General features: G+C 37.6%; 2 protein-coding genes across 2 annotated transcripts; both read left to right on the forward strand.

The window, feature by feature from the left end:
- Positions 1-2,934: 2,934 nt before the first annotated feature.
- Positions 2,935-3,604, forward strand: LOC149261587 (uncharacterized). The gene is made up of 3 exons (XM_089369821.1): positions 2,935-3,098; positions 3,227-3,291; positions 3,405-3,604. Exons 1-3 carry the CDS (start codon positions 2,935-2,937, stop codon positions 3,485-3,487), a joined length of 312 nt encoding a protein of 103 aa, XP_089225947.1. The 3' UTR covers positions 3,488-3,604.
- A 3,118-nt stretch (positions 3,605-6,722) lies between these two features.
- On the forward strand, positions 6,723-15,117 carry LOC149261588 (ABC transporter G family member 35-like). Its single transcript, XM_089422395.1, has 23 exons — positions 6,723-7,749; positions 7,916-8,125; positions 8,325-8,409; positions 8,518-8,677; positions 8,809-8,885; positions 9,003-9,056; positions 9,173-9,263; positions 9,383-9,684; positions 9,796-10,077; positions 10,208-10,524; positions 10,646-10,806; positions 11,000-11,103; positions 11,236-11,389; positions 11,494-11,649; positions 11,774-11,943; positions 12,037-12,369; positions 12,457-12,747; positions 12,832-12,915; positions 13,037-13,170; positions 13,309-13,536; positions 13,683-13,854; positions 14,251-14,505; positions 14,614-15,117. Exons 1-23 carry the CDS (start codon positions 7,343-7,345, stop codon positions 14,881-14,883), a joined length of 4,497 nt encoding a protein of 1,498 aa, XP_089278521.1. The 5' UTR covers positions 6,723-7,342; the 3' UTR covers positions 14,884-15,117.
- The last annotated feature ends 3,484 nt before the right edge of the window (positions 15,118-18,601 follow it).

Genomic DNA, 18,601 nt, shown 5'->3' on the forward strand with positions numbered 1-18,601 from the left:
TATCTACCTTTAGGCATAAAAATCAAGATACAAAAACAAGGATTAATTATCCTTTATGTATCCAAATCAAGCAATCAACACAGCTCATCCAACACGACAATCTCCCCAAGAGATTATTAATTTCAAGGAAGCTAGCATGACCTCTTTCTCTAAGTACACAATAATTCCAAAGTCAAAATAGCTACCAATATGCAACATGTGTTCTTCTAACACAATTACCTTACTTCAATGCACATAGTTCTTTTCATGAAACAAGTAAGGATTTTGGTTCTTGTATGAACACTATTCTAATGTGTCTTTAAGGGAAGAACCTTTACTTTTATTTCCAAGAAAAATTCTCATGCATCTTCATACATGAAGTATGCATACTCTTAGGAGGAAGCTATATTTATGTATATATGTAATATATTCTTTCCTCAAGAATTTAGGGATAAATATCTTTGTGCCTAGAAGCACATTCTTAGTTATCTTTTATCATGCATGTAATGCATAGTCATATCACTAGAGCTTATAAACCAACCAGAATCATAATGCAATTAGCATATATATATATATATATATATATTTTCCAAGAAGCTTTTATCAAATAAAGATACATATTTTAATTCAAGCAAACTTGGCCACCTTCCATGCTATGTCCTCAGGACATTTATATACCTCATCCTCTTTTCTCCAGAAAATACCTCGGCCATATTCAGCAAGGATTTTATTCCAAGAAAAACAACGAGAGACAAACATTTCTCTCACAAGACTCACATGTAGTCCGACTAGGAGGAACTACCTATTCTTTTTACTAAGAAGCATATAAACAGTCAATCTTTAATTGCATGCCTTATCCCATTTTCTTTACCAAGAAAATCTATAAAAGAACCATTCTTTTATTGCATGCATTCAAATACTTTCTCTACTAAGAAATCATGTAAAACATTCATATGTGTTCTTCAAGAAAGTGGACAAGACACTTATCTTATCCTTGGATCAACATGCATAACTAACAAGTTAAACCACCCTTACCGAAAGCAATGGCTCTACTTTATGCGATTAGAAGCATAATCCCCTAAGTGTCACACACGCACCAGAGTTACCACTTGATGCTAGATGCAACAACTATCATAACAGTACTATGTGTCCATTTCAGAACAATGACTTCAAGGAAGCATTACGAAAATCATTAACATCAATACACTATAGTTATCATTTTCCAACTCCTTAAGCATGGTCAAGGGAATACTCACATGCACATCAAGCACTATCTAGTCATTTCCAGACTTAGAGTTTTCTGCAAGATTCTGATACCCAAGCTTGCTCTATCTGGTCATCACCAGGCTTAGCGATTTCTTTTCCCATCTCCGTCTGTCCCTACAGCACGGTCTTCTTCCTTCTCCTTGCTTCCTTTTCCTTTGGAAGCATCTATAGCTGGGGAAGGTAGTTAGAATTTACCGACAACTGTGTTAACACAGGTAGTCTATTTATGAGTAATTATCATATGTAATTATACCATGAATGGATCCTAGAAACGTTACCCACCGAACATGCCTCTCCAATTAAGTTCTCACTGGAAAGCAACATGCATAAGAAATCCATCATTCCCATGGTAGAGATAAATTCAACCATCATTAAGGCTCCAATGGTTTTTATCTCTCAACAAGTAATGATAAACACATACCATGCTAATGGATTTCACTTGATTAGAGGGTAATCATCATTAAATCTATTAAGACATAAGCATATACTATTCATCATGCATTCTCATGGTGAATAAAATTAAGAACTCTTCTCGTGCACCACTGGACTATAGCACCGAGAGAGTAACAAAAATAAAATCTTCATACACACATTTCATGCATGCGACATCAATCAACCTTCACTTGGTTACGAACTGTAACAATCTTAGTTCAATTTAATTAATGCATATAAGTTCTATGGGTTAGTCATACAGCACTAACCAATCTCAACTACCAATCGTCTTCATGCATCCATGACAAGACCGAATCAAAAGTTAGTTATGACAATCAAGTCTCGCTACTTGACTCATTGCATGTTTTCAATATCTAAAGGGGTTCTTCTAATGTTCTTTTTAAAACAATTTTTCATCCTATTCAAGGATGTTCCCCCTGGTTATATTCATGCACTGGCCTATTAAGTTTCGTTCATTGTAATTTCAATCTAGTTCAATATATGCATTGTTGTTATTGCCATATGTGCAAATCAAAAGTTGGTAGTTGATCGTCACTTCCTCACTGAGTGTTCAATATTGTTCTTAAGTGCGACAAAAGTTCATTGTCTTTTATCCTCATCAGGAATCCAACGTTATGAACGTAGTTATGCAACAACTTATCACCTACTTCTCAAAGAAGTTATAAACATGAATCACACCTGTCATGCCGAAAGTAGTGTACGACATAAATGAATATGCGTATGATTAAACTCATACCTGAGTTAATGCCTACTGATGGTGTACTTCAATATCCTTTCCGCTTACCAATTCCCAAAGGCACCAGTATTGCAACCTTTGGCTCTGATACCACATTGTCACGACCACATTCTAACTTATACCATAAATAAAAAAATTTGTTGTTACCTAACCCCTACAAGTCACTTCCCACCGTGACCACAAGGGAATCGGCACCATGGTATAAGATTATAATTCATGCGCAAAACTTATTTCACTTTGTATTAACAGGTTATGACTTACCAACATATTGGTTTTCACGCCTGTATAGTTACGTTACACCTTACTCGCTCCAGCACTTATGCAACAACCTTAATGTATTGAATACTTGTTCATTTAACACGGCACTAGGTGGTAAGCGGATGTTAATCCAGCTCATCCATCCTGGGGCCAGGTGGAAAGAAGCCATGTGATTGCCATGTGAACGTTCAGAGGGTTGTACATCTATGGTTTTCTCGCCAGCCTTCCCGCTCATACGAACGATGGCGATCACTCCATCTAATCGTAGGGCTCAAATTGGTTCAAGGGTTTGGCCGGAATCATATAAGCCACCAGGTTCTTCGGCCTCAGTTCATTTGCGTCCAGAGCGAACCTCAGCTCAGCAGAACTTCCTCCGCACCGCACCAGTTCTGCCACTCTCTCTCGGGTATGAACCTCTCTGTCCATAGCAATAGTATACAGGTTTACAGTCCTGCACTTTGACAATTTATTATGTAGCTCATTGATCCTTTGCTTTCCTCTATTCCAGTTAACGATGGTGTATTTTCTGTGCAGGAGGGTTTGGACTTTACAGCTTCTACTGCCTGCAAGGAGAGTGTGCTGGTCCACGGTCATTCCGGGTGAGTCATCATTCTTGTAAGCGTTGTCATGTAGAGGGTGTCTGTTGTTAAGTGGAATGGAGGTCTCCACAGGCCGAAACGAGACTTATGTCTTGTTATTCATGTGTTCTCAGGTCTGGATATTATTGTTCAAGCCCTGGTTGCGATTTACAGGCGGCCTCTCCCCATGCCGGACCTGTATCTCGTGAAACCCTGAGGGTTTAGCTATGTTTGTTTACGGCTACAAGCCATTTGTAAATCTGTGTAAATGGGTACTTGGAACTGAGTTCAAATCTCTGTTTCGAATTGATACAGTTAATTCAGAGTTCATATATTCAAGTATTTTGCATGTTTAATAGAACCCTTATGTTACTGTTTCTGTTACGCCTTTCTATTGGGCTATAGTCCCTTATCGGGCTCCTGAAGCAAATATTGTGAATAGTTTACCTGTGTATTGAACATCTTATGCTCGGCTACGGCCTCTTAATGGATTAACGTTGATTTTGTTATTACACTGCCGACTATATCTATGCAGCTTCTGTTTATTTGATGTTCAATTTAATGTTCTCATTCATACGCTAGTGATATTCCACGGGGTTACCCAACTGTCTGTTACCACAGTTTAATATGGTCATGCGTATGAAGTTAATGCCCTATGGGCTTACCACAGTAAAGGATTTGTTCTGTTTCGAACTTGGTATGATTGTCGACTCTTTAGTTTGAAGTTATTCTATACGGCAAGACGCTCCAGTCTTTTATAAGTAGCTATATTTAATATGCATCAGTAGTCGAGCTACCATATGGTTCAGGTTTAGTATTCGAGTTCATTACCATATTTCATGTCCTCTTTAATGCGGCTGTAGGGTTAAGGCTTGCATTCGAATTAATGAATGCAAGTCGAACCCTTTTCGCCACACACAGGGTTATATACTTGTGACCCGTGATATCTAAGCCTGGTAAAGGCATATTGTTTAATTTCCACAGTTTCTATATCATGTTAAATTCATATCAATGTTCTGCATGTAACGTTAATACTCATCTTGTACAGCTATGTGATATTTTCTATGGTTAAACGTTCCGCTGGGTTTTAACTGTGAGCATAACCCTCACGGCCGTTCCGAATACTTTTACTTTCACAATGTTATTGTTTATTAAAGGCCCTCGGCCCTTCACTATGGTTTCCATGAAGTATCTTTGTGACTCATACAGTAATGACACCCGTCTGAGCACCATTTCATGACTGTTTCTTTTTATTATTTAAGAACTGTAACTTTCTGAGACGGGTTATTTGACTACGTTCGTAGCCAATGGTTCCATACATGCATTCATACATTACTATTCATTAATGTAGTCTGCGGTCTCTTAACCGCTACAGGGTTTAGTCTTAATCTGGCATTTCCTTTAAACACTCTAGTTTCTACAGCGAAGAATTTAATCACGAAAACTAGTTCTGCAGGATAGACTATATGCATTAACCATATATAACCGCTACAACTATCATTGTTTAATGTCTAAAAGGATCAATAGATAACTGTAGCATCGAATAACCAGATAAAGAAACATAAATACCTGGACCTTTCTGTATGCTATCTTCATCTGTTACTCAAGTCAGAGCTCTTTAGAAATGCATACCTGGCAATCTGCTACCGTCGTGCCTTCTTCAGGGATTCACCTGCAATGATTTTGCTCTTATCCTCCCAACCTTGAGATCCACTTCACACTGGATTCTCCCCCCGAGCAGTCTTGCAGGCCTACAGCCCTCAACAAGACACATGCACTCCTGTGCTGGGTTATCTGGTCTCTACCAGACTTAACCTCTTTCTCAGGTTATCTGGTCTCTACCAGACTTAACCTCTTTCTCAGGTTATCTAGGTCTCTACCAGACTTAATCTCTTTCTCAGGTTATCTGGTCTCTACCAGACTTAACCTCTTTCTCTGTCTGCTCTCTCCTGGAATTCTTCTCTCTGCCTGTTCCTCTCTGCCCTGTTAGGGTGCTCGCTGATCCCTTTAACCAATGCCAAGAATTAGTTGTAACTGATATGTAATTTAAAATTACTTTTACGCAGGTTTGATTAACTGATTGGTAATTTAAAATTACCTTACCTGGGGTTAATCACAATAGGTATATCACATTGTTCTCCTTTTCCTTGGTCCTATCCTGCTAGCCGTTTCCAAGTCAAGATTAGCTGTTAGTTGGTCAATTTAGCAGTTGCCTAGTCAAATATATCGGTTGGAGGTCGTGTTCTAACTATTTAACTTGCTCTATTCTTCAACTTGTCGTGACGATGAACCACACTAGTTGGTTCGAAATGGGTGGACAAATGTAAGATCATGTGGTTTACGCCGAAGAATTTTCTCATAAACTTGATATGGATCACAGAAGCCTCAACTCAACAATAGATTGTTTTTATTTTTTTGAGATTCGATAGACAACATTTCTCTTAGTGAACGCTAATCATAATCATCATTATTGTAAATTAAAATGAAAAAATATAATACAAAAACATATATTTTTAAAATATTTAAAACTTAAATTTATTTTTTATTATTTTTATTTATTTATTTAATAAATAAAAATTAATACATAGGTTTTAAATTAATATGTGCGTGTGTTTTTTTAAAGGAATTATATTAATAACCAGGAGTTATATTTGTCATCATTAATATAACAAAAAAGGTTATTATTTTTCAAAATATAATTATTTAAAAATATAGCAATTTTGAAGAAAATAAGTTGTAAATAAGTATGAGCTTCCTAGAAACCATCCACCATGGTCTATAAGAGTTATTTATATTAATTCTACTCGTGTTTCAGGGTTTGAATTTGACAAAACAGAATTAACAAGTAACCATTCATTAAAAAAATTAGGTAGAATTGGTTGGTTGGGGCAGCTAGGTTTAGTAGTTGGAGTAAATACCTCTTCAATTAGCATCGATTAATTTCATCCTCGTCATTATTTTTAAAATAGTTATATATAAAAATAAAATAACCTATAATTATTTTGAATAAAAAATTTCCGTTTTCATTTTATTATGTATTTATAATTGAAATATAACCATGGGATTAGTAAAGACGCCCATTTAGAGGAACTAAAAAGCTACGTCGCTATACTATCGCCATCCATTTGAGAGTGGCCGGCCTTTATCAACTGCTGCATACCCAAATAAGCCATGGCTACACCTAATCCATTTTCCTTTTCCTCTTGTAGTGGTCGATCAGTTGAATTCACGTTAAAGTCTTGGAACCACTCTTTACATCGCTATCAGTCACGCTGAAAATTTCAATTTTAAAATTTAAAGGAAGGTTCAGCGTGTTAGCCATATAATATTATAAATAACTGACTGCATACCGCGTCAAAAAGCGCCACAAATTTTGTGAAAATGTAGAAACCATGATTAGATATGCAGAGCAAAAAATCACTGATCACTCTGATTCGAGTATCCGACCCAGTCAAAAGGAGCATATCCGCCATGAGAAGATGACGAGGTCAGTCAAAGATGCTGGTATGGTCTTGGAGAGTCGGTGGACACCACGGGTTGGTAAGCCAGCCCCCGCCGATTCTCCGTTTCTTAACCTGACAAACCTTTACACATGGATATTCATGCCACTGCCTGCTACGGATATCCTGTGATCACTATATAAACTCTATTTGCCTCTCCTTCCTCTTCATAATTCCTGCGTCACGCCAAGGTAACGCGGGTGGGTGCTTGGGATCTTTATTGCATCAGAGGCTCCACACTTAAGAGCTTGGCTTAGAGGTTGGAGTTTCATTAGTGTAAATTTGGTCCAGTTCAGTTTCTTGAATAGTTATTAATAACCAGCCAGCTACTGCTTGGATAATTATCACTGCCATGGTCGTTTTAATGGTTGGATTTTCATAGTCCCTCTGTTTCAGTTTCCAGACTCTAATTTGAACCTGTTATCTTTATACCCTTCATCCAACAAACTCGAAACCCATAATCTCTTGTGTCATAACTTTGGAAATAGCGTTCTAATTCTCAAATTTGTGTCTTCTAGTTGCTCAATTTGCACGAGGAAGTTGTGCATTGTTGGTCTTAAGAGGAATCAAGCATGGATGGAGTGGAGAAAACGTGGGAGCCTGGCAAGAGGACGAGCAGAAATATGAGTTGGAGTATGAGGAGTGGCAGCAGATCGAGTTGGGGAGTTGAAGATCTATTCGCTAGATCCAGCACTCGGTCACAGAGACAGAGGATAGATGATGACGAAGAAGCTCTCAGATGGGCAGCTCTTGAGAAGCTGCCTACTTATGATAGGCTGAGGACCAGTATTATGCAAACTTTTGTACTGGACACTCAGACAAATACCAACAATAATAAAAATGACAAGATGGTTCACACTGAAGTGGATGTTCGGAAGCTCGGATTGTTGGAGAAACAGGCCTTCATTGAACGTATCTTTAAGGTGGCAGAAGAAGATAATGAGAGGTTCTTGACGAAGCTCAGAAATCGTATTGACAGGTGAGTTTGTGTCTGTGAGTTTTGACGCCCACAAAAAAAAAGTTCTGAATTTCCTATTGTAATTCCCAAGTTAGCAATAGCTCATATGGTTATTTGATATGAGACCTTTAATTAAAGCTTTTGCAATGCAAACCTCACATATATACTGTTTTGACATTTTTTGCAGAGTTGGTATCCAACTTCCAACGGTAGAAGTCCGATTCGAACACTTGACAGTTGATGCAGAGTGTTACGTGGGTAACAGAGCTCTTCCTACACTATGGAATAGTGTTATAAACTCGGTGGAATCCTTGATAGGCATGACTGGACTGTCACTCAGCAAGAAGGCAAATCTTACAATTCTGAAAAACGTTAGCGGAATCCTCAAACCATCCCGGTAATATTCTCGTTCTGTGGAACATTTCATTTATAATCAAATTCCAAATTGTAATGCAATTAGTGTTTTTATATATTAAATCTCCCTGGACCCTGAAAGGTGTTGACTCTTCTGGCCTTAGATGCAAGGGTTGGTCCTGAAAGGTCTTTCTCGGAACAAGTATAAATGCTTACACCATATTTTTGCACTGATTATGCAGAATGGCTTTGTTATTGGGTCCCCCTGGGTCTGGAAAGACATCATTGCTACTAGCTTTGGCTGGAAAATTGGACCCTGGTTTAAAGGTTAAATCCTTTTCCTATCCTCACTCAGCAATCAGCATTGTGCAGATATGCTATATAATGTTTTATCAATAGAACAAGGTACTGACTTAACCATTTTTGGATGATCAGGTGAGGGGAGAGATTACTTACAACGGGCATAGACTCAATGAGTTTGTTCCTCAGAAAACATCTGCTTACATAAGCCAGCAAGACTTGCACGTTGGAGAAATGACAGTTAGAGAAACAATTGATTTCTCTGCTAGATGTCAGGGTGTTGGTGACAGATACGGTAGGCGTTCTAAGGGAATTTCGATCCATTATAGTGATTTATGTTTCAACTTGTTAACTAGTGCTCTGTATCACAATCTCAAGGTGTCTTTTATATTGAATGGCTCGTTTGTTGACAAATTTTTTATGTAGCGCTGCTTGCGGAACTTGCTAGGAGAGAGAAGCAAGCCGGGATTTTTCCAGAGGCAGAAATTGATCTATTCATGAAAGTAAGCATTGTGCCACTTTACATCCTCCGAGGAAAGCTTATTCTAATGAGTTACTATGCACTGTTTTTGTTACGGTCAATTTGGTTCTTAAACTGTATGGTTGCTTGTGTTTTACAGGCAACAGCAATGGAAGGTGTGGAGAGTAACCTTCAAACTGACTACATCCTCAAGGTACTGATAAATGCATTCCGAACCCAATCTGGCTATAATTTAAAGCTTTAGGTAGATGAATAGGTAACAGAGGACATGGAGAGATTCATCGCTTTAATATCTGTGTGCCTGAACAGATTCTGGGCTTAGATATTTGTGGAGATACAATAGTTGGTGATGACATGCAAAGAGGAATCTCTGGTGGACAAAAGAAGCGTGTCACAACTGGTATGCCTGCTAATTATATTGAAAATTCTTCTGATCAAACCAGAGATGTGTATATATATATATATATTCACAAAACTCACTACAGTTTCAAGATAATACATAAAATGTTCATTTTGCAGGGGAGATGATTGTTGGACCTACCAAGACTCTCTTCATGGACGAGATCTCGACAGGACTTGACAGCTCGACCACGTATCAGATAGTTAAATGCCTACAGCAGTTTACCCATCTCATGGATGCAACAATTCTCATGTCTCTGTTGCAGCCAGCGCCAGAAACATTTGATCTCTTTGATGACATAATACTCTTATCAGAGGGGCAGATTGTCTACCATGGACCTAGGGAGAATGTGCTGGAATTTTTTGAAAGCTGTGGTTTCAAATGTCCTGAAAGAAAAGGCACCGCAGACTTCCTACAAGAGGTATTCAGGTTATAAAATTTCAAAATATTTATTTCTTTCATCAAATCGGTGCTTTCTAATTCTAATCGTACATTAGACTTACATTACCTCGCCAATATCCCATGGTTACAGGTTACATCTAAGAAGGATCAAGAGCAATACTGGGCAGACAAAAGGCGGCCTTATCGCTATGTCCCTGTCAAGGAATTTGTATTCAGATTCAAGCAGTTTAATGTAGGTTTGGATTTGCAAAACGAGTTATCGGTCCCTTATGCTAAGAACAGAAGTCACAGAGCAGCGTTGGTGTTCAATAGGAATCCTGTCCCAAAAATAGAGATCTTCAAGGCCTGTTTTGCAAAAGAATGGCTTCTTGTCAAGCGGAATTCCTTTGTTTATATCTTTAAGACTGTACAGGTGAGATGCTTCAGACTATAATTTTGTCTGATTTGAGATAACTGATGCGTTATTTCAAAATGTTAATCTTAGATAAGAATCTTCAGCACAAGGTTAAAGGATATCTTACTGGAACGATTTCTCTTTGCAGATTATGATTGTTGCCTTGATTGGAGCCACTGTATTCTTGAGGACTGAAATGCACCATAAAACCTCAAGTGATGCAAATCTGTACCTTGGAGCGCTCTTTTTCAGCCTCATGACCAACATGTTCAATGGATTTGCAGAATTGTCCTTGACAATTTTCAGGCTCCCTGTGTTCTTCAAGCAGCGGGATCTTCTCTTCTACCCTGCATGGGCTTTCACTATTCCTACTTTTATACTGAGAATTCCGATGTCATTGTTGGAAGCCGGTATTTGGGTGGTGATGACTTACTATACCATCGGGTTTACCCCAGAAGCTAGCAGGTACCATCAATGAATCATTTGTTTATCAGGAATGTCTACATTCTCAGTAATGGAAGCATAATTCTCAGTAATACTCGTTCATTCTTTCCTTCTAGCTGACACCAGTCGATTTTCCTTGCAGGTTTTTTGGACAATTTCTTCTCATCTTCCTAGTTCATCAGATGGCTTCATCCCTGTTCCGCCTTATAGCAGGAGTTTGCAGAACAATGGTCATAGCTAATACTGGAGGATCCTTATCTCTTCTTATCATCTTCATGCTTGGAGGATTCATTCTTCCTAGAGGTTAGTATTTTTTTTTTTGCCTTTCTAACTCATGGACATAAAATCTTTCTAAGAGCCTAATGAAGAACTGATACAAGACCAGAAGGTTAAACAAGTTACTATGTCACTCTAATCATATAATAGGATTTTAGTCTTCTCGCAATGAAGCATCAGTTTACAATCAAATTAACAGCTTTATGGATTTCAAATGCAGATAGCATCCCAAAATGGTGGATATGGGGCTACTGGTGCTCCCCTTTGATGTATGCAGAGAATGCAATCTCTGTGAATGAGATGCTTGCGCCTAGATGGAAGATTGTAAGATTTCAACCCTTTTAATCCACTAAGGACTCTGAAATTCTACAGAACCAATGAATTTTTAACTATGAAGAGGTTTTATACAACCATACATCACATTGACTAGTTTCATGGAACCATGCTGGCCTTCAGAATGCAGGCAACACCACGAATCTAGGCCTTACTGCGCTGAAGCGTCGTAACATCTTTACACAAGGATATTGGTATTGGATAGGAGCCGGTGCTTTGTTGGGATTTTCATTACTCTTCAATGTGCTGTTTAATATGGCTCTTGCATATCTAAATCGTGAGTTGCTTAACTGCACACATACCTGTGATTCTCTTTCTGTTTATCTCTATTTTATGAAATCTTTTCCGATATGAAATGACATGGAGTTTGTTTATGTGTAGCTCTCGGGAAACCTCAAGCTGTCATTTCTGAAGAAGCTTATGAAGAAATGCAATCCCAACAGAATGGTACAGAAGAAGGGCTCATTACAAGACCATCGAGGTCAAGAAGAGGATCTTTCTCACGTTCTCTGTCTTCTGCAGATGCCAACAATACTTGTAAGAAAACTGTTAACCATCTCCTTCTCAGATTTTGTTGAACATATTGAATTGTAAACGGATTAAAGAGTAGATGAATTCCGTGATTTTCAGTTTTATAACAATTTTTTCAATGGTTATGCAGTCGAAATGCAGATCAGACAAATGAGCATCCGATCAGCTAATATAGCGGGCAAAAATGAGTCGGCTTTAGAGGATGCAACAGGAGTTGATCCAAAGCGAGGAATGATTCTTCCATTTCAACCACTAGCCATGTCTTTTGAAAATGTCAAATACTTCGTTGACATGCCCCCTGTATGCAACTTGAGCCACGAGACTAATGTTGGCAATTTTTGTGGATTCTCTTACTTGAAGGGTTTGGCTGACTAATCCTGGATTTGTCTGCAGGAAATGAGGGAACAAGGAGTGACTGAAGATAGACTTCAATTGCTGCGAGATGTTACAGGTGCATTCAGACCGGGTGTTCTTACGGCATTGATGGGGGTCAGTGGTGCAGGGAAGACAACTCTCATGGATGTCTTAGCTGGAAGGAAGACTGGAGGGTATATTGAGGGTGATATCCGGATATCTGGATTTCCCAAAAAGCAGGAAACCTTTGCTCGGATTTCCGGTTACTGTGAGCAGAATGACATACATTCTCCACAGGTCACTGTCCGGGAATCGCTGTTATATTCGGCATTTCTCCGTCTTCCGAAGGATGTTGACAAAGAAACCAAAGTTGTAAGTCTACAAAACTAATTAATTTCTCTTATTCGACACGGTGCAAAATCGTCATGTTGCTGACTTGCAAAAGAATCCAATTTGCAGGCCTTTGTTGATGAGGTCATGGAACTTGTGGAATTAGACAATTTAAGGGATGCACTGGTAGGCCTGCCCAGTGTGACTGGATTGTCAACCGAACAAAGGAAAAGGCTAACAATTGCTGTTGAGCTTGTTGCAAATCCTTCTATAATTTTCATGGATGAACCCACTTCTGGTTTGGATGCCAGAGCAGCTGCAATTGTTATGCGAACTGTTCGTAATACAGTGGATACTGGAAGGACAGTTGTATGTACCATTCATCAGCCCAGTATTGACATCTTTGAAGCTTTTGATGAGGTAAAGCAACGTCTGGCTTCTATGATAACATATATTGTTTATTTCAGAGTGGTGTTGATTTCTGACTTACTATAATGATTTCAGCTATTGTTGATGAAAAGAGGAGGGCAAGTCATTTACTTCGGGCCGTTGGGCCGGAATTCTCACAAGATTGTTGAATACTTTGAGGTAACCACTTGCCAAGAGTCCTGTGACTAGTCATTAGAAAAAGGATGCTTTGAACAGAGAACTGCTAATTTATTGCCTGAATGTGAGTTAATTTTCTTACTTTCACCATGACAAACTGCAGGGTATTCCAGGGGTACCAAAGATCCAAGAAAAATACAACCCAGCTACATGGATGTTGGAAGTTAGCTCTATTGCTGCCGAACATCGTCTGGGGATAGACTTTGCAGAACATTACAAAAACTCTTCCCTCCACAGGTAAGCATTAAAGTTGTCAATGTCTTGGCACAGTGCACTTGAATCCTTGTGCTTATAATAGCTAGCACTAAAAGTCTACAAGATAGAAAGGTATCCACTTCACATTCTAACATTTCATCCTTTTTCTTGGACATGAAGGCGGAATAGAGCATTGGTTAAAGAGCTCAACACTCCATCTCCGGGAGCGAAAGATCTATACTTTGCTACCCAGTACTCTCAATCATTCTTCGGACAGTTCACGTCCTGTCTGTGGAAGCAGTGGTGGACTTACTGGCGAAGTCCCGATTATAATGCTGTTAGATACTTCTTCACACTTACCTGTGCTTTGCTCTTTGGAACGATCTTTTGGAAAGTCGGCACAAAGCGGTATGTACTTGAGATTTAACTTTGTAAGACTTATTACTCCCAAAATATTTTGTTTGGATAGACAAATCAGCAAAATGTTTGATGCTCTCATTTTGTATGACGTAGACTCTCTCTCAGATACTAACGAGTAGATTACTGCATATCAGGGACAGCAGCAATGATCTCTTTATCGTTGCCGGGGCTTTATATGGCGCAGTTATATTCTTAGGAGTCAACAATTGTTCAACTGTGCAGCCTGTGGTTGCAGTAGAGAGAACTGTGTTCTACAGAGAAAGGGCTGCAGGAATGTACTCTGCATTGCCCTATGCTCTCGCTCAGGTTAATCCTATATCATTGCTTCCTTTTATTCTGGACATTCAAACACTCCATGTGCCAAAAATTGCCCGAACACAGTATGGGCCCTGTAGCATTGCCCGTCCAAAAGTAAGCTTGAGGGTTCAAATCCTAGGGTCAATATGCCCGCATCATCGCACTAGCTCGTATTAGCATTGCCTGGTGCTGAGGGTACCCTTGGGCTTTCTGGATGGGCATTTTCCTGGTTTGGGAAGGTCTTGAAAGGTCCTACCTGAGTTCCACTATGTTAACACCATCAAGCTGGAATCTGGCAACTATACAATTCTCCTTCTATTTATATGAGTTTTTGTCACTTATTACATTATTATAATTGGATAGGATTTCTATTTACATATTTAATGTTTGATGTTTTTTTAACAGGTGGTGATTGAGCTTCCTTACATCTTCATCCAGACAGTTATGTACAGTCTTATCGTTTACAGTATGGTTCAGTTCGAGTGGACAGCTAACAAATTTGGCTGGTTCTTTTTCCTGAACTACTTGACATTTCTCTACTTCACCTATTATGGAATGATGGCAGTCTCCATTACTCCGAACCACCAAGTGGCCTCAATAGTAGCTGCAGCGTTCTATTCTCTTTTCAATCTCTTTTCAGGATTCTTCATTCCTAAACCGGTATGCAAGCTTCTTTCTCTTATTTAATATATCCACATGATAACTTGGTTATGACCAATTCCTTGAGATAATGAGTTTTTCCTAAAGGGTTTTTGAACGGATATGCAGAGAATCCCCAAATGGTGGATTTGGTACTACTGGATATGCCCAGTTGCCTGGACTGTCTATGGCCTCATTGCCTCACAGTATGGCGACGTTACAACCCTGATAGACGTAGTGGGCGAGGGACCAAAACCACTGAATAAATTCGTGGAGGATTACTTCGGATACAAGCATGATTTCTTGGGTGTAGTCGGCGGAGTCCTGGTGGGGTTTTCTGTTTTCTTTGCATTTATCTTTGCTTTCTGCATCAAGGTACTGAACTTCCAACAAAGGTGAAATGCAGAGGAATGGCGAAACACAGAATTCTGTGATTGGGCTATTTTTAGTTTCGATATCGTGGTTCTCAGAGGATCTCCCTGAAACCTACTTTGATGGCAACCTCCTGTGTTGTAGTTATAGGTGTACATAATATGTATCAATATGAAAGGCGGGCGATTTACAATTGTAACCGCTTCATTTACAAATTTGTACTGAACAATATTATTTGTATGCAAAGGTAAGATGTATCGTTCAAACCTTTTTTACTATTATTGTAGGGTGATGTGCTTCGGATTTTGTAAAATTAATGTTAAATAACATTACAAAGTTATACTAAAAATTGGAAATATATATATCAACTTTAAAATAAAAGAAATACAAAATGGTTTTAAAATGATTTTATATTTATATTTTTAAATTAAAATTATAAATAAATTTAATGGCAGCATAATAGTAATTAAATATGGAAACTTAAGACAAAGCAAATTTAAGACATTTTCTAATTTATTGTAAATTACATCTTTGTTTAAAGAAACATGTTTAATAAAAATTTTATTTGGTCATCTTCAAATATGGAATAACATTCTACACGTTTAATGAAAACTTTTTTTGGTCATTCCTTCAAATATGGAATGGTAATATTTGTATATTACTAGAGCCCTTTGCTCTTTAGTAGTGCTTCCATGTTTGGTGCCCAAATAACATAATTCTATCCATTCAAAATGAGTGAATCAATCTTAGAAGCCATCATCAAAATTTTAATATATTTGAATTGTTCAAATAGGTCTCAATCAAAAAATCATTAAGTCTAGGGTCAATCACTATAAGATCTAACTTAGCATGAACTGAAGACAATTGGGCTAGGTCAAAACCAACAGCTCCAATACCATGTTGTGGATGAATCTGAATCCATAACATATAAAGAATCTAAAAGAAATAAATAGAAGAGTAATCACACTCCAAGATGACGAGTGTTGTCTAAAGATGCCATTACGACACTTAAGCACACTGCATTATGATCAGAACATCACAATACATGACAATGAGGTAATACTTTATCATATTAGTCAATCCTTCAATTGTCTATCTCCAAAAGCTTTAGAGGTCTAATGAACCAATAGGAACATAGGTTCCAACAATTTGATCCTATTCTAAACATTATTAGAGGTATATGTGACCATTTTTCTATCACTACTAGACATTCCCTACTATTTTGGATCATTTTCTATTTTTCACATTTTTCTATTTCTAGTGAGTTTATTTTTATAGAGGGTGACACGAAGGATGACATGTAGCAATGACTGTGAAATCACTTAGCAATGACATAGTGATTTCCTCACCATTATTGTGGATTACCCTATCCCTAAGGCCCCTAATCACTAAAGCACATTCCCTCTCTTATTTTGGGAGACTACCTTTTTCATAACCTTATCCACTTACCTACAAACCTTATGCTTTGACTTTCAGTGCTTTCTTTGGAGGTTCCTTGTTATTTCTAAGTTAGGAGTTGTGTGGGAGTCTACACTTCAATTCTAACTTATTTTTTACTCCACTTATATTTATTCAACCCTATTTTACACTCTCACTCTATTTTAGAGTATACCACTTTGATTTTAGGTTACTCGCTAATAAAGGAAAGTGCGTTTCCATTTTCTAGTGTGCATGCACTATGGAACCCCTACCTAGTGTGCATTGATTCCCTCTCAATGAAAATTATTTAAGTGTATTCATTTCAAGTAATAATATATACAAGAGTTTACGAGTAATTCAAATTAGTCTAAACATGAGAACAAAATTAATGTGCTAATTTAGCAAGTTATTTGATAAATAGTTCTTACTTTTTCTTTTCAATATCTAGTATGTCACCTTTGTCTACTTTCTCACCAATAATTTGCAAAAGAGATTTAATGGAAACCAATAAAAGAGATTATTTTATGAAAGGAAACATAAAGAAAAATAGTAAAATGACTTCTATGTATACTTTATATCAAAAATTATAATCAACCAACATGGAAAGAAAAAAATTATAGTAAAAAATAGGAAAAAATATCTAGTAAAAAATTCTAATAGATATATTATGAAGGTATTTGTCATGAATTTGCTTAGCCTCAACTTTTCTTTTCTCTATTGAAGATTCTACAAAATTTATTCATTCTTCTTAAAATAAATTAGATATAACCATGATTTTTGAAAATATTTAAAATAAAGAACTCTTGATATTTAGAAAATAAGTAACTACATATTCCATGTTCAAATTAACTTTTATCTATTAGAAAGTAATAAGTTTCGTTGTAAATATGCTAATACAAGTAATTCCATTTATTTAATACCATTGGACATTGAACATTTTGCCCAAAATAAGTATAATACATCTAACAAATAGAAAATCGAATCCTAAATTCACATGATACCCAAAATTCCCCCCCGGCCCACACACACACACACACACACACATATTAAAAATTAAAGTATATAATAAGAAATTTACTTAAACATATAATTAACCAAAGAAAATGTTAGAGAGATAAAAAGACATGAAATAAACTTTGCGTGATGCTAACTAAAAGTCTAGAATGCTTAATCCAAACTAGTCAATGTCTATAATATTATCTTAATATGCTCGTCTCACATGATTGTTGGGGACTCCCTTTTAATATTTTAATATTTGATTAAAGGAACAATATTTAAAGAAGCAACATCTGGATAACCTCCTTAATCATATCAGGAAGATCTTACATGATTTCCTTAAGATGAGCTTTAAGCGCATCTTAAGGGATAATAATCATGAAGTTGATCATTGTGCCAATAGAGGTGGTGAATTGAAATGTGGGGAATTGTTGGTAAATGGATTTTTAAAACCTTCTCCAATCCTGTAATACCCCCTCCATTCATGATGTAATTAAATGTTTGTTTACGATGTTGTAAATGAATGTACATTGCTATGTAGGATGGTGAGCTGAATGAATTGGATTATTGGTTGGAAGTTGGAATTATACAAGGTGGCTTGTGTGTCCACATATATATTAAATAATTGCAGTGCCAGTGTGCCAAGATATTTATAACCCTGTTAAAGTTGTGAGGCCTTAGAGCCTGAATTGTAATTAATGTAATAAAATATTATAGTAATAATAAACTAAGGCTAGTTGTGGAGCCCACTCCACAAAAAGAGTATGGGGGGTGCAACTCCAGACAAAAAGGCAAAATTTGGGAACCTTTGGGTGAAAAGTGTGCCCTGGGGCCCACATGGCTCGAGCAAGTGCCACTTGAATAGTTAGTGCCATGTAGTTATAAATGGTTATGTTTTGCCTGTAATTCAGAAATTCAACCAGTTATGGTAGGATGAGGGGAAATATAGTCTTGGTGTCTGATGGCCAGTGAGTCCTAAGGGATTGGACTGTGGACTGGTTGAGACATGGTTATTCAGTTAATCGTGTTGTATGGATGCATCTTGTTTATAATGTGAGCCCTTATGTTGGCTCAGGGAGCTTTATACTATGAGGGTTTGTTTGGCCTATTTATGGCTTCGAGGCCATGGGGTTTTGGTGGGAACTTGGTGTTGGTTCATGGCTTGAAGGGTGCTTGGAGCCCTAGAGCAGCACGATTGTTGGGTTGACACCTCGACAACTAGCCTAGAGGATCCTTGGAGCCCTGGAGCATTGTGACGATTGGGTTGGCACCTCGACTATGTGTGAGTGGATGTTTTCATTATTATTGTCTATGGAGTTGTCACCTCAGC

The sequence above is a fragment of the Pinus tabuliformis genome, chromosome 6 (genome assembly GCF_031772625.1).
Source record: "Pinus tabuliformis cultivar Carrire ecotype Pingquan chromosome 6, CPIR1, whole genome shotgun sequence".
NCBI classification, from domain to species: domain Eukaryota; kingdom Viridiplantae; phylum Streptophyta; class Pinopsida; order Pinales; family Pinaceae; genus Pinus; species Pinus tabuliformis.

Bases quoted from the DNA above. Each gene is read 5' to 3' on its own strand.
- LOC149261588 (XM_089422395.1), top strand. From the start codon at position 7,343: ATGGATGGAGTGGAGAAAACGTGGGAGCCTGGCAAGAGGACGAGCAGA. The intron at 9,057-9,172 runs GTACTGATAAAT...GTGCCTGAACAG, and splicing joins AAACTGACTACATCCTCAAG to ATTCTGGGCTTAGATATTTG. The intron at 12,370-12,456 runs GTAAGTCTACAA...TCCAATTTGCAG, and splicing joins TTGACAAAGAAACCAAAGTT to GCCTTTGTTGATGAGGTCAT.
- LOC149261587 (XM_089369821.1), top strand. From the start codon at position 2,935: ATGGCGATCACTCCATCTAATCGTAGGGCTCAAATTGGTTCAAGGGTT. The intron at 3,099-3,226 runs GTATGAACCTCT...TTTTCTGTGCAG, and splicing joins GTTCTGCCACTCTCTCTCGG to GAGGGTTTGGACTTTACAGC. The intron at 3,292-3,404 runs GTGAGTCATCAT...ATGTGTTCTCAG, and splicing joins CTGGTCCACGGTCATTCCGG to GTCTGGATATTATTGTTCAA.